This window comes from Nicotiana attenuata, unplaced genomic scaffold (genome assembly GCF_001879085.1).
Source record: "Nicotiana attenuata strain UT unplaced genomic scaffold, NIATTr2, whole genome shotgun sequence".
In the NCBI taxonomy this organism is placed as follows: Eukaryota; Viridiplantae; Streptophyta; class Magnoliopsida; order Solanales; family Solanaceae; genus Nicotiana; species Nicotiana attenuata.
The window spans coordinates 17,938-33,770 of record NW_017674703.1 but is presented as its reverse complement, the minus strand read 5'-3'; the positions used below and the strand labels follow the sequence as shown (position 1 = coordinate 33,770).

General features: G+C 36.7%; 1 protein-coding gene across 1 annotated transcript; it reads right to left on the bottom strand.

The window, feature by feature from the left end:
- Positions 1–11,078: 11,078 nt before the first annotated feature.
- Positions 11,079–13,814, bottom strand: LOC109219149 (dehydration-responsive element-binding protein 2D-like). Its single transcript, XM_019383579.1, has 2 exons — positions 13,240–13,814; positions 11,079–11,358 (listed from the first exon to the last, which is right to left on the bottom strand). The coding sequence occupies exons 1-2, from the start codon at positions 13,812–13,814 to the stop codon at positions 11,079–11,081; spliced, it is 855 nt and encodes a 284-aa protein (XP_019239124.1).
- Between the last annotated feature and the right edge of the window lie 2,019 nt (positions 13,815–15,833).

Genomic DNA, 15,833 nt, shown 5'->3' with positions numbered 1-15,833 from the left:
TGGCATCATTTGTTGGCAAGGCAATTTCCTCTACCCATTTCAACACATAGTCAACTGCTAGCCAAATGTATTTGTTTCCTCTGGACGATAGGAATGGTCCCATAAAATCTATCCCTCACACATCAAAAATCTCAACTTCCAGGATGTTATTCAAATGCATCCCATGCCTCCTTGTGATTGTTCCTGTTCTCTGATATTGGTCACACTTCTTAACAAATGCATGGGCGTCCTTGAATAAAGTTGGCCAAAAGAAACTGGATTGCAATACCTTTGCAGCTGTTCTATCTCCTCCATGATGGCCCCCATAAGGTGATGCATGACAATCATACAACACTAATTCTACCTCCTTTTCTGGAATGCATCTCCTCATCAACTGATTAACACATTGCTTGTACAAATATGGCTCATCCCAATAGTAGAAGTTCACATCATGTAGAAACCTCTTTCTAGCTTCAGATTCACATCATAGACTATGACTTTCGTTCCCACCAAGTATGCCCGAAATTTTTCAAATGCCCACACAACAGCTAACAACTCCTTTTCAGTGGTGGTATAATTCAGCTGTGCATCATCAAGAGTCTTACTTGCATAGTAGATGGAATAAAACACCTTGTCCTTCCTCTGGCCTAGCACTACCCCAATAGCATGGTCACTCGCATCACACATAAGTTCAAACGGTAAGGACCAATTTGGTTCCACAATAATGGGAGCAGACACCAACTTCTTTTTGAGTTCTTCAAATGCCTTGAGGCAGGCGTCATCAAAGTTGAAAGTTACATCTTTTTCAAGCAACCTGCACAAATTAGAAATTTTAGAAAAATCTTTAATAAACGCTGATAGAATCCCGCGTGTCCCAAGAAACTCCGGACACCCTTCACTGAAATAGGTGGAGGTAATTTTTCAACCGCCTCCACCTTCGCCTTATCAACTTCAATGCCGCTCCTAGACACTCTGTGACCCAACACGATGCCTTCTTGTACCATAAAATGACACTTTTCCCAATTCAGTACCAGATTTGTTTCTTCACAACGGGCCAGCACCTTGCTTAAATTCCTCAAACAATCATCATAACATGACCCAAAGACTGAAAAATCATCCATAAAAACTTCCACAAATTTTTCCACCATGTCGGTGAAAATAGATATCATGCATCTCTGGAAAGTGGTTGGTGCATTACAAAGACCAAACGACTTTCGGTTGAAGGCAAAAGTGCCATAAGGACAAGTAAAAGTGGTCTTCTCCTGGTCCTCTGGCATATGACAATCTTATTGTATCCTGAATAACCATCAAGGAAGCAATAACATTCATGCCCGACTAATCTGTCCAGCATTTGGTCAATGAATGGAAGTGGAAAGTGGTGCTTGCGGGTTGCTTTGTTAAGCCTTCTATGATCAATGCAGACTCTCCACCCCGTCACAGTAAGTGTAGGAATTAGCTCGTTTTTCTCATTCTCAATCACAGTCACCCCCCCCCCCTTTGGGCACACATTGAACTGGGCTTACCCAGTTGCTGTCGGAAATAGGAAAGAAGATACCTGCATCGAGCAATTTGATTACTTCCTTTTTTCACAACCTCTTTCATAATGGGATTTAAACTCCTCTGCTGCTCCACACTGGGGCGGTGTCCATCCTCCAAGAAGATTTTATGCATGCAAAATGATGTACTAATTCCCTTGATGTCAGCAATAGTCCACCCAATAGCCTTTTTATGCTCGCGGAGTACTTTGAGCAATTTTTCTTCTTGAGTGTTAGTCAAGATGGAGGAGATAATCACGGGCAATGTCTCAGAGTTCCCCAAATAAGCATAACGCAGGTGCGCTTGTAGAGGCTTGAGTTCTAGCTTTGGAGCTTCTTTAATAGATGGCTTAGGAGGGGTCAGAGTGACAGGTCTGTCCAACTTCATAAATTTTCCAAACCCATGGACATAATTGCAGGACATATCAAGTACTTGCTCAATTTCTCCCGTCATTTCATCTTTACTATCTGCTTCATCCCCAATCAAAGCTCGTTCAAGAGGATCTACAGGGCTCATATAAGGCACTAATGATGTGGCATCACTTTACACCACAGAAATCATGGATAGCTCTTCATAATGAGCTGGTAACTTGAGTGCTTCATAAACATTGAATATCTCCACTCGTTCACCCACTCTCATTGTCATCTTTCCTTTGCAAACATCTATAACAGCTCAACCCGTGGCTAAGAATGGACGCCCCAAAATAAATGGGACTTCCTGATCAGGCTCGTAATCCAAGATAATGAAATTAGCAGGGAATATGAAAGAACCCACTTGAACTAACACATCTTCAATCACTCCTTCAGGATGAGCAAGGGAGCGATCAACCAACTGTAAGATTACTATTGTTGGGCGTGGCTCACCCAACCCCAGCTGTCTGAACACAGATAGCGGCATCAAATTAATGCTCGCTCCAAGATCACATAAAGCTCGTCCAACTGCATGTTTACCAATCGAGATTTGGATAGTGAAACTACCTGGATCCTTCAATTTCTAAGGTAACTTGCCTTGAATTCTTGAACTACACTCCTCAGTGAGTGCCACAATTTCGAACTCAGTTAGCCTCCTTTTATTTGCCACTATGTCCTTAATGTACTTTGCATATCTGGGCACTTCTTGTAAGATGTCAACCAATGGAATAATAATTTGCACCTGCTTCAAAATATCAAGAAACTTTTTATATGCGGCGTTATCCTTTACTTTCTGCAATCTTTGAGGGAATGGGGGTGGTGGCCTTACAACCAATGGTGGGGGTTGCTCAGCCACCGCCTCTCCAGCTGGCTTCTCTTACTCCTTAGATTTTTTTGATGTTGATCCTATAGTGGCTGGCCTCTCTTTAAAAGTCACTTGTTTCCTCTTTTTTGGCTTATTTTCTTCTAATTGTCTCCCATTCCTCAACGACACGGCATTAAGGGATGCTTTAGGATTAGCTTCAGTTGGAAGAGCTCCATCTGGTCTAGTGTTTTGAGCACTAGCAAGCTATCCCATTTGGCGCTCCAAATTTCTCATTGTTGCGGCTTGGGCTTGCTGCTCGGCCATAAATTTCTGAGCGAGGGCTTGCTATTCAGCCATCACTTTTTTAACATGTCTTCAAGGTGACTTGTTAGACTCGCTTGTTGTTCAGCCTGAGGTGGTTTATATTGCTGTTGAGGTGCTTGAGGCCTGTATTGATTCTGAGTACCTTGGTTTCCACCCCAAGAGAAGTTTGGGTGGTTCCTTCAGTTGGGATTGTAAGTGTTCCCATATTTGTTTGTTTGGCCCCTATTTGCATTACCCACAAAGCAGACAAACTTTGGATTAGCGGGGCATAAGTCGCTCGTTGACCCTCTCCACATATTTTGCAAAACACTTGAACCTGTTGCACCGGTTTGTTACTTGTTGATAATCAAGGTCATCTGATTGACTTGGTTGGTCAGTGTAGAAATCTGCACTGATAATGTCGAGATGACATCTAACTCAAGAACCCCTGCAGACTTTTGCACTGTGTGTCTGCCCATATCTCTTTGCCAATCCGGATTGCTTTTGGAGAATTTGTTCAATAATGCATATATCTCGTCAAAGGTCTTCTCCAACACTTGACCTCCAGTTGCAGCATCTACCACAATCTTTGTTTCAGGATGTAGACCTTCTATGAAAGTGTGAGCTAATACTTCTCTTGTCTGATTGTGATGAGGACAGTCTCTAATTAGCCCCTTGAACCTCTCCCAAGATGAGTATAAAGACTCTCCCACTTTCTGTTTTAAGGCAACTATCTCACTTCGGATCTTTGCAGTTTTGCCTGAAGGGAAGAACCTTGCCAGAAATTTCCTTGCCAAATCATTCCATGAGGTAATAGAATTAGCTGGTTTTGCCTTCAACCATCGCTTTACTTCGCCCAATAGTGAGAATGTAAAAAGTGTGAGCCTCACATAGTCTGGAGTGACTCCATTAGTGATATAAGTGTCACTAATCTCCAACAAGTTCAGGATATGCTGTTGTGGATCCTCGTGTGGAAGACCCATAAACTGCCCATTCGCATAAAGTAGCTGGATCATGCTTTGTTTCAGCTCAAAGTACCCAGTGATTCTGGGCTTCACTATGCTAGAGGTGACATTGGCAATGCTGGGCATCGCCACCTCCTGAACAGCCATGTGTTGCTCCTCTGCCATGTTCCTAGGAAATTGAACAAGTGCCTAAATATTATTCGTTTCCCTTGCTTCCCCCAACCTCCTGTGAAATGTTCTCTCAGGTTCAGGGTCAACGCCTTGAAGTCGGTCCTGGCTTCTTACCCTACGCATTCAATCAAAGTTCCTGAGATCTGAGCAACAATCAAGTAACGCTAGACTCGACGAAATAAACAATTAAAGCAAAAACTAGAAAGTGGTTAATATTCTAGTTCCCGGCAATGGCGCCAAAAACATGTTGCTTCCAAACACACACGCAAGTATACGTGGACGTACAAGTAATAAAATTATAAGTCAAGTGTCGAACCCACAGAGACTTGCATCAACTACCCACTAAAATCACCAAGATTGCTATTTAGTCAAGCTAAAATCAAGTTCAAGAATGTGATTATCCTAAATTATAATTCAAAGTAATAACCAAATTATCAAGCAGTAAAATGATTGTTATGTACTCAATAGGGACAAATATTCTAGGATTGTGATCGATTCACCACTCTTATTGTGTTCTAGTTAACTCTCCCTCTTATACAGTTCAGTCATGGTTGCTAATTAATCGATAATTTCTCTCACAACCTTCTCCCGAAGTACTACTCGCCTATTCAAAATAGATTAATGCCTATATTCCTATGGAATCAATCTATTAAGAATGCATTAAGATTATGATATTTAATTAAGCACGGTGACTAGGTATATTCCTATCCTAACCACAAATTTGCCCCCCCCCCCTCAAGGTTTCATGCTCGCTTCAATTCTTCTCTAATCTAAACACGGCTTTCCCAAGCATAGCATAGATAGTAAATAGAACCTAACTGCTGGCCAGACAATTAAGCAATTAATCACAGAATTGAAGAAACAACCATATATTAGTGAATTGTAATCTAGTTTGAGTTAATGTTAAACAACAATATTCGTGGCTAAATCACAACCCCAGAACAATGGGTTTTTTAGCCACTCATGGTATTAGCAAGCAATTTCATAAGTTTGGATAATTGAAAATACTAAGAAAAGATGAAGAAATTTGAGATGTTCTTGCTCCCAGATGTTTCTTGTGTGTATCCTATCTCTAAAGTGGCGTCTCTCCTTCACAAATAAGTTTAGTCTTGCTTTTATACGTGTTGGGTAGGTCTAGGGCTAAAATAACCGTGTCCCAGGCGAAATTGGAGAAACTTCACGTCACTGGCGCCCTGACTAGCACCAGGCGCCCTCCACGGCGCTACTAACTTGAACATTCTGTTTCTGGCGCCACAGGTGGCGCTAGGCGCTGCGTGTGGCGCTACAATGCCCATTTTTTTCTGTTTTCGTCCGTTTTGGCTCTAATTTCGCACATATCGCCCCCGATTGCTCCCTGATCATTCCTACACATAAAAACACATCAAATTAATATAAATAAATACATTCCACGTCCTAAATCCACGAAACAAAAGTAAGATATGAGTCGATATACATACAAATATATATACTTTAAGCAAAACATCACTCGCCATAAGGTTCTCGCCCCTCGCATAGAGCATTCAAATTTCTCCATTTTTGAATCAATAGGGTCCGCCCATTGGGCTCGCCAATAAGTGACCCCAACGGACGGAGGGACTAACTGTATGGGTCAAAATCTGATGGCACATGGATTAGTGCTAACTGGAAAGGAAAGAGGTCGACTAAGACGTGGGCGTACCATAGGATATAATAATAACGAAGATCTCGGCCACGGCGAAGACGGAGCCATCAAAAAGCCTATATGGCAAAACGGATATCGTGATACTTAAGGGTGGCGATGTGAAGGGCAGTAAGGAGACGAAGGCACTCTGGTTAAGGACCGATGGACAAAAGGGAATACTGACAATATATATAGGGGGTAAGAAGACAAGAAAAGGGGCTTCCCCGGGGAGAGAGAAAAAGAAGAAGAACGGAAGACCAAGAAAGAGGCTTAGATAGCAAATACAAATCTTTGTAATCATCATTGCTAAATCAATGAATATAGATCTCATAGTCATCAATGGATGCCTGCTTTTTCTTCTTTGCTCTTACATTACGGAACGATACTCTAAAGATGTAAGTTTACTGTCATAATTGATGTCTTTTAATGATCTTAAATCGAGCTATAAATTTTGTTGTATCTCATTCCCTTATCCAATGCACTTAGATCTAGAGTTAATTATCCTTGGCTAAGATTTATCCTCTATTTTCATCATTAATTAATTTAACAAAAGGCTTAACACTTTTTGGTCAAACAATTCCAAGTTGTAGATGTACTCCTTATGTAATAAGAATATATTTCTGCAATTATTTTACTCCTTTTGTAGTTTTATGAATATTTCTTATCCCTTCGGTGCAAGCTAAAATCATGACAAAAAGAGAACCATGTTCCTAATTTGTAGGACGGAGTTAGATTTAGTGAGGAGTAAACACTACTATATTATATTGGGGTAGTATTTGGAGTTGGTTCTGTGGGCCCCACAGAATCCTAATGTCAGTTTCCATAATGCTGCCAGATATAACTAACAAAAAGTTCTTTCTTAAACATAGTCATACTACAGTGGTGTGGCTTTCCTATACGTGTCACTCGACGAAGACCCTACGAAAAGGAATCCAACTAATCAATTGGTGTTATAAAATAACAACCGAAAAGTAAATAAACTAAAGACAAGTATAGAGAGAAATTGATATATTATTCAACTTCAAACTTATGTCCATAATAAATCGAAATCTCCTCTTTTTATATAAGAAAGCAAACTGCTGTGTAAGCTGCTACTGCAAGTTGCTGTGTAAGCTGCTACTGTACCAGATATTGATAATCTTCAACTGGGGTAATTTACATAATGCTGCCAGATATAACTAACAAAACATTCTTTCCTAAACATAGTCATACTACACTGGTGTGGCTTTCCTACACGTGTCACTTGACAAAGACCCTACGAAAAGGTATTCAACTAATCAATTGATGTTATAAAATAACTACTGTAAAGTAAATAAACTAAAGATAAGTATAGAGAGAAATTGATATATTATTCAACTTAAAACTTATGTCCATAATAAACTGAAATCTCCTCTATTTATAGAAAAAAGCAAGCTGCTGTGTAAGCTGCTACTACAAGCTGATGTGTAAGCTACTACTGTACCAGATATAGATAATCTTCAACTGGGGTAATGTTTATCCATAACGGAGTATCGAAAGGATAAGCTTATTGTACCCGGTATGGATAATCTTCTACCGGGGGTAATATTTATTCATAACGGAGTATCGAAAGGATAAGCTTATTGTACCCGGTATGGATAATCTTCTACCGGGGGTAATGTTTATCCATAACAAAGTATCGAAAGGATAAGCTTATTGTACCTGGTATGGATAATCTTCTACCGTGGATAATATTTATCCATAACAGAGTACTGAAGAGATAAGCTTCTTCAGGAGGCTTATTTCCAATAGAGTAGTAAATAGGTAAACATATTTACGACGGAGTCCCATATGGATAAGCTTCTTCAGGAAGCTTATTTACAACGGAGTACTAAATGAACATCCATAATATAATATATTTATAACACTAACCCTTGGATGTTAATTAAAAGATAATGTGCCTCATTAAAAACCTTACTAGGAAAAACCCCATGGAAAAAAATTCTAGTGAAGGAAAAAGAGTACACATATTTAGTAATACGCATTGCTGGGTGCCTAATTAAAAACCTTATAAGGAAAACCCTATAGAAAAAATCTTAGTAAGGAAAAAAGAGTGCATCGCGTATTTTGCTCCCCCTGATGAAAATCTTGTTTGAAATATTTGAGTCTCCGCATTCTAATCTTGTATCTGCATAACCAATACGATATGCACCACCTTTGTTAGCATTAGCAAGATACATAAGTGCATAGCAATTGCACTGAGATAGAGTATTTCAGGACCAATGAGTTCCTCATCCTCTTCTGGAGGTCGGAACGGATGTTTAGTCACTTCAAGTGATCGAACACCCATTGTTGTACTTAATGGGTGCGCTTTGTCCATGTAAAAGCGTTTAAAGACCCTTTCTGTATAGGTAAATTGATGGATAGAGATCTCGTCTGCTAAATATTCAGTTTTCAGACCAAGACCAATTTTTATTTTTCCAAGATCTTTCATCTCAAATTCTTTATTAAGATATTCAATTGCCTTTTGGAGCTCTTCTGGAGTTCTAACAAGATTTATGTCATCAACATAAACAACAAGTGTAACAAATTCTGATGACAATTTCTTTATAAAAATACATGGACAAATTATAACATCATTTATGTAACTTTCTTTCAGTAAATATTCACTGAGGCGATTATATCACATGCGCCCAGATTGATTTAAACCGTACATAGATCTTTATAATTTAATCGAGTTCATTTATCAAGACTTTGAATTATATGCTTCAAGTTTAAATCCTTCAGGGATCTTCATATAGATTTAATCAAATGAGTCATATAGGTTATGACTTGCATTTAAATGGCATGACATCATGTGTCTGGACGATTGGACTACAGGTCCGATCCTCACAATATTTTACAATATTGTGCACTATATTGTATTAAATATATCGTCAACGATCATTTTGTATCGGTTCCTTAGCGACATAACTTGTTGAGATCTCATCACTTTCTTTATTTTCAGGTACCTGAACTTCTTCTGGAGTTTCATGAAATGTTATGTCGCAGGCTCTTCTAGAGCTCATTTCCTCCTCATTATGATCATTTTGGTCATTTGCTCCTATCATTTTTGAAGGATTGTTACCTTTGAAACTGATCGATTTACTACGCTTCATGCGTGTAGTAAACTTTATCCTCTGGGACTTTAATTTTAATAGGAGCATTTCCAGCAGAAATATGATATTTAATTTTGGATCAACAAATGCTTCTGGCGTTTGACTTGAATTATCTTCCAAGTGAGGATCATATTAATGATAATTCGATTCATATTTAGAAAATCTTAGACCAACACATGAAGTTTTGTTCTCATAAGCAATAGTTTAGCCATTAATAGGAGGTATTCAATGCTAAACCAACTTGGATATAAACCAGCAGTATCAAGATGAACTGTCTTGATTTCATAATCTGAAAATCATTCTCTTATTTGAGAAAAGCAATTTCAAATGCCAAACTGTAGGTTGACAATAATCGCACATGTAACCATCTCATATATGCATCTATAAGTGGTTTACACGACAGGTGAATGGACCCATATTCGCCTTTTATGTATTTCAAAATTCAGGGGTCTTAGTCCCAACTTTAGCTGGTATAATCAATTTATTATGAGAACAAGTAACATAAGAGAATTCTTGAAGAATCTTCTAATTCTTCAATATATGCTTATCTGAATTCTTAAATAGCTCATTCAAAAATGGCAAATGAAAACCTCAAGTTTATCATGGCATGTGTTATCTCTTAGTAAACTTCTAGTTTACCGTGACTGCATTTGCATTAGTAAACTTCTGATTTACTGTGATACATGATATAATATAAATTAAAGAATAAGGCGGGTAACTTCTAACATATTATTTTACCCCCTATGATTGTGGAAACATGAAGATTTTCAACCTTCCAGTCATTTGTAGTCTCAATATGATAGTCATCAGTATTAATAAACTTCAGGTTTAATACAACATATGTTTTGACCATAAGCATATAATATGAATGACATATTTGTATATAAGTTCTTCGACAGCCTTCATTTATTATCCACAATCTAATATTTATCGGACACTACTGGTGTCATGTGTCTTCTAGGCAGACAGTTAGCTCTTCAGGAGTTGTTGATACATTTTGCACTATCAAATATTGCTCAGACACTTCTGGTATCATGAGAGAAAATCACAATCAAATAAACAATGTAAAATAATTGTTTAAGCACAAGAAAACTCCTCTTCATAATATTTTTCTACTCCAGGAGGGCAATTTCAATTGTGGTACTTCTTCAGGAGTAAATTTAAAATACGAAATATTGAGTATATATTCTCTCAATTATATTACCTCTTCTTGAGGTGAATTGTAATATATTTACATCAAGAGCGCGTTCATATTTATGATATTTATTAATATTGTCACATTGACTTCGGGAAATGGATTAATATTATCAAAAGTTCGTATCCTTCAGGAAATCGAACATAATTATCTGAAGGCGCATTAATCACATCAAATTGTGATGCTTCAACCTCTTTTAAAATATTTACTACTTTAGGAGCAAATCAAGGCGTGCATTTAATATAGAGAATATTTATATAGCTTATCTTCAATTGTAACCATAGAAAGTCTAAATTATCACTTCTGGTGATCATAGGCATATACCACTTCTGGTGGTTAACAAAATTTAGTTACAATGAGATATACGAAATATAACCACTTCTGGTGATTGTATATTTCTTGCAAATTACACTACAAAAAAAAATTTTGAATTAGCTACGAACGTCGTCGCTAAAACGCTCGTAGCTAGAAGAATTTCTTAATAATCCGTTGCTAAGCCGTTGCTAAATGAGATTAGCGACGGATTTTTTGTTTAGCTATAGAACTTGTCCGTCGCTAAAACCTGATTTTTTAGTAGTAGTTTAAGTTGATTTAATAATGTTATCCATATTCTTCAAAATGACATAAATAAAATATATTATAGTAAACATCATTATCAAATCATAACTTTTATTTATGTACAACAAATACATAACCATACTCTCTATTACAAACAACAACAATTAAAATATTTATATTTCTACAGAATCACCACCGATCACATGACTTGTTTCTCCTTCTGGGAGTGCAAAGTAATCAGCCGCATCAAAATGCATGAGGTCTAAATTATCTTCAGAAATAAAATTTGCTTCAACATTTTTCTCTGTCTTCTTTACGGAGGCTTGATAAAGCTCAACCAGGTGCTTTGGCGTACGACAAGTACATGACCAGTGCCCTTTTCATCCATATCTATTGCATGCATTTTCTGGATTTGGTGCTTGCACCGCTTCATGCTTTTGTTCCTTCCTTTTCCACTGCTGGTGGTGAGGAGGGTTCTTTGGTGCATTATTATTGCCATGATTAAAGTTTCTTCCACGACCACGGCCATGACCACGACTAGGGCGACGACCTCTTCCATGCTTAGCTTGGTGGAAGTTCGTCTCATTCACTTCAGGAATGGACAAGAACCAGTAGGTCGGCTTTCGTGGTTTTTCATTAATAGCCCATTGTGTTGCTCGGCTACAAGAAGATGTGAGATAAGTTCAGAATACTTTTTGAATCCCATCTCTCGGTATTGCTGCTGCAGGAGCATATTCAAGGCATAAAAAATGGTGAAAGTTTTCTCCAACATATCATGATCAGTAATATTATCACCACATAATTTCAATTGGAAAATAATTTTGAACATAGCAAAATTATACACACTGAAAGATTTAAAATCTTGTAGCTTTAGATGAGTCGAATCATAACGTGCCTGTGGAAGAACGACCATCTTCAGGTGGTCATACCTATCTTTCAAATTATTCCACAGTATGACTGGATATTTAACAGTAAGATATTTCATTTTCAGGCCCTCATCAAGGTGATGGCGTAGAATATCATTGCTTTGGCACGGTCTTGGTTTGATGCTTGATTTTTGTCCTTGATGGTGTCTGCCAGACCCATCGCATCAAGATGAATTTCAGCATCAAGCACCCAAGACATGTAGCTTTTGCCCGATATATCCAGGGATGCAAATTTAAGTTTAGAGAGATTTGACATTATTTAGAAAAAGAAAGTTCGTACCTCTGATACTTTCAAAGTATTTGCTCGAGATGGCAGAGTCTAGTGCTAATAACGTGTTATAAAATAACGACTGTAAAGTAAATAAACTAAAGACAAGTATAGAGAGAAACTGATATATTATTCAACTTCAAACTTATGTCCATAATAAATTGAAATCTCCTCTATTTATAGAAGAAGGCAAGCTGCTGTGTAAGCTGCTACTTTAAGCTGCTACTGTACCAGATATAGATAATCTTCAACTGGGGATAATGTTTATCCATAACGGTGTATCGAAAGGATAAGCTTATTGTACCGCTATGGATAATCTTCTATCGGGGGTAATGTTTATCCATAACGGAGTATCGAAAGGATAAGCTTATTGTACCAGGTATGGATAATCTTTTACCGGGGGTAATGTTTATCCATAACGGAGTATCCAAAGGATAAACTTATTGTACGCGGTATGGATAATCTTCTACCGTGGGTAATGTTTATCCATAACCGAGTACCGAGAAGATAAACTTCTTTAGGAGGCTTATTTCCAATAGAGTAGTAAATAGATAAATATATTTACGGCGGAGTCCCATATGAATAAGCTCAACGGAGTACTAAATGAACATCCATAATATAATATATTTATACCAATTGGGAGTAGAATGAAGAAAATCTTGGTATTTCTATCGACTCAGCAAAAGAGTCCAACTTCTACTATGCACTGTAAAACACCCTTAAGCATAGTGTGACCATAATTTTAACTTAATTAAAGCTCAGCTAAGTCATGAAAACTATCCAAATTTACCAAAATACCCCGAAAGCCCCCCTTTTCACGTCGGGGCTTATCATACATGAATAAAATCTCCTTAAATTAAAAAAAAGGGGCATATAAATTGGTTGGCTCCTATATACTACTTCAACGCTCTTTGTTTGATTATATATAGGTAGTGTAGTGTAAAGTAAAGCAAAGTAATTCTTAAAGAAACCGAGACACATCTTTGAATTTAAAATGTTCAGAGAAGGGTAAATATGAGTGGGAGAAAAACATCAAGAGGTCTTTTTCTTTATACTAGTACTATTTATATATTCCCAAAATCGAATTATCATACACAATAAAACAAGATCAAAGCACAAGCCACAACCGTGAATTAACGCCACATGCATCTTACACTGCAAACATTATATATATAATACCGATTGCCAATCTTACTATTTTAAAGAAAGAAAAAAGAAAGAAACGGCTAACAAAAGTAATACAGCAAACTGCATCAATTTTCCTTCTCTAGAAGAAAGAAAGAAAAAAAAAAGAAATAGAGGAAAAAAAAGCTAGGAACTAGATAGCATATTACACACTACTATTACATATGGAAAAGAAAATCCTTGGGACTAAAATAATCATCATTGAACTCCTTTTCCTCAAAACTAAAATTAGTATCTGCTTCATTAGTCCTACTCCAATTGAAACCAGTGGACAATTGTTCATCCAACAAACTCGGCGCCGGCGTCTCCCACACCAAATACTTCCCATTCCCATCTTTAAATATCGATGCTTCCTCAAGTACAGAACACTCCCCGCTACTTCCATTCTCATTCCCGCCATCAATTATTTTTTCCCCTGAATTGAAATTTTCATTAGAGGAATTTTCGGTTTCGGAGAGGTTGAGCTTCGCGCCGGAGCCGTAGAGGCGGCGTGCGGCGTCGTCGTAGGCTCGGGCGGCTTCGACGGAGGTGTTGAAAGTGCCTAACCAAATTCTGGCCCCGCGATTTGGTTCTCTGATTTCGGCAACCCATTTGCCCCATGTCCTTTGTCTTACTCCTCTGTATGTACACAACGCATTTTCTGGCCCTCCTTTCCCTCTCATACACCCTTTTCTCGAACGCCCCACTGTCGATTTCTTGCTAATTGGAGAATTGTTTCTGTCTACAGATTCCGCCATATGGGTTTGAGCTTATATCTTCGTGCTTCCTTTTTTTTTATTTCCTGATTATGTTTTTAGGGTTTGCATTGTTTTTTCAGAAAGGTAAGGTTTTGCCCTATATGGAGGGAAATGGTACGAGTTTTCCAAAAAAGGCAAACTGCTGGAGTAGTTCGTAAGATTCATTTTCCTAAAATAGGCCAATTTATAGTTGGAGAAAGTTACAAGTGTAAAAGAAATGATTATGCAGGTGGATATCATGACACGCGGCATGCAAATGATATTCCAATTGTCGTCCTTCATCCTTGTAATTTTCGGCCTTATTCAGTACTTAATACTGAGGTAAATTGTGAAATTGAAGCACGAATTAAACATTGAATGAGTTTATTGAAATATTCCATGTATACACTTCTTGTCAATTGTGTCATATTGACAGGTATCTCATTACATGGCACCCTTTTGGTCAACTTAGTCATTTAGAAGTATGGTAGGAAAAATATTTTATGCATTAGCTTAGTCGTACGGTAGAGTGCATTATTTATTAGCTAAATATATGTATTAGCTTTGTATATTGATAATATCCTGTTTGTTATATTGTTTTTCATTTTATATGTAACTAATATAAACATTAGTTAAATAGCCTATTTGATATTATCCTTATAGCTAATACATAGCAAATTATGGTATTAGCAATATTAAGGTTATTAATACTCCTTCCGATCTACTTTAATTAATTTTTTTTCCTATTATTTATGGTCCATAATATTTGATTTTTTTTAGATAACAAGAAGTATTTAACTTCTTTTTTCAAAGTTGCCCTTGGAGTAAAGAGCCTAGGAGTATTTATTATATTTTCAATGAACGAATTAAGGTTAATATGATCAATTTTATTGTTAATTAATGCTAAAAGATAAATTACTTAATATGTATGAAAACGGTGAAAAAATCAATTAAAATGGAGCAGAGGCAGTACATGCATAAGCTTAGTTAAAGATAAAAAATTTCCCTTAAAATTTTGTGCTTGACTAAAATTCTTTTTACCTATTTTTCATTAATGTAAATAAGATACAAATTGATAAATCTGACTTTTTTTTAATTTTTTCACCCCATTTTCTAATATAAATTCTTTCAATAATCATTCCTTCTATTAAAATATTCATATTTAACAAAAAGAAAATGTTAAAAATTCACAATTCCTTTTTTAGATTAAAATAATATGCTCTACAGTTGTGGGATTCTTCCTCTTTCTCTCCTATGAGACCAACTGCTCCATAGTACACCATCGTGGATCAACAATTGCAACAAATTGTATAGACCAAATCAATGTAATTATTCCTTAAGAATTTGGAGGATATTTCTATAAACAAATACTTTTCTAAAAAAGATATGATGCAATACATGTTATTTCTAATACATCAAATCAAACGGTCGATAAGAAATAACTTCAGTATAACTAACACATGCATAACTAGCAACATAACTAATATTACTATTATTAATATACTCTATTCAAAACTATTCTTATACACTCTACCAAACGACCCCTTAAAACATTCAAGCTTATACTCTTGTCCTTATTTCTATTCAACGTACTATATTTTTTTAGAAATAATATAACTTTATGCTTTTTGTTGTATATTTAAGGAGATAATTTGTCACACAAGTATTTATGGTTTATCTTAGACTATAACTTCTAAAAAAAGCTATTTTTTTTAGACTTTGTGTTCAATCATACAACGCTAATTGAGGCAAAATGAGTAACTAATACGCTAGCTAGTACGTATTACTTACAAGCATAGTCGTAGCAAGTCTTGCATAACATAGCACAACTTGTGGAATTCAATGTTTTAATATAATTCGCGATTTCACATATAAACGTTTACAAGATTCGTGACGAGTCATGTACAATAGGAAGGCTCAACTTAATTTTCAATTACTTCCTTGGAGTACTTTATATCTCCTTATATCTTTCAAGGTGATTCGAGTAGTACGGATAACAGAAGACATACAATTAAAACATAAAAAGATAGGATAATCTGA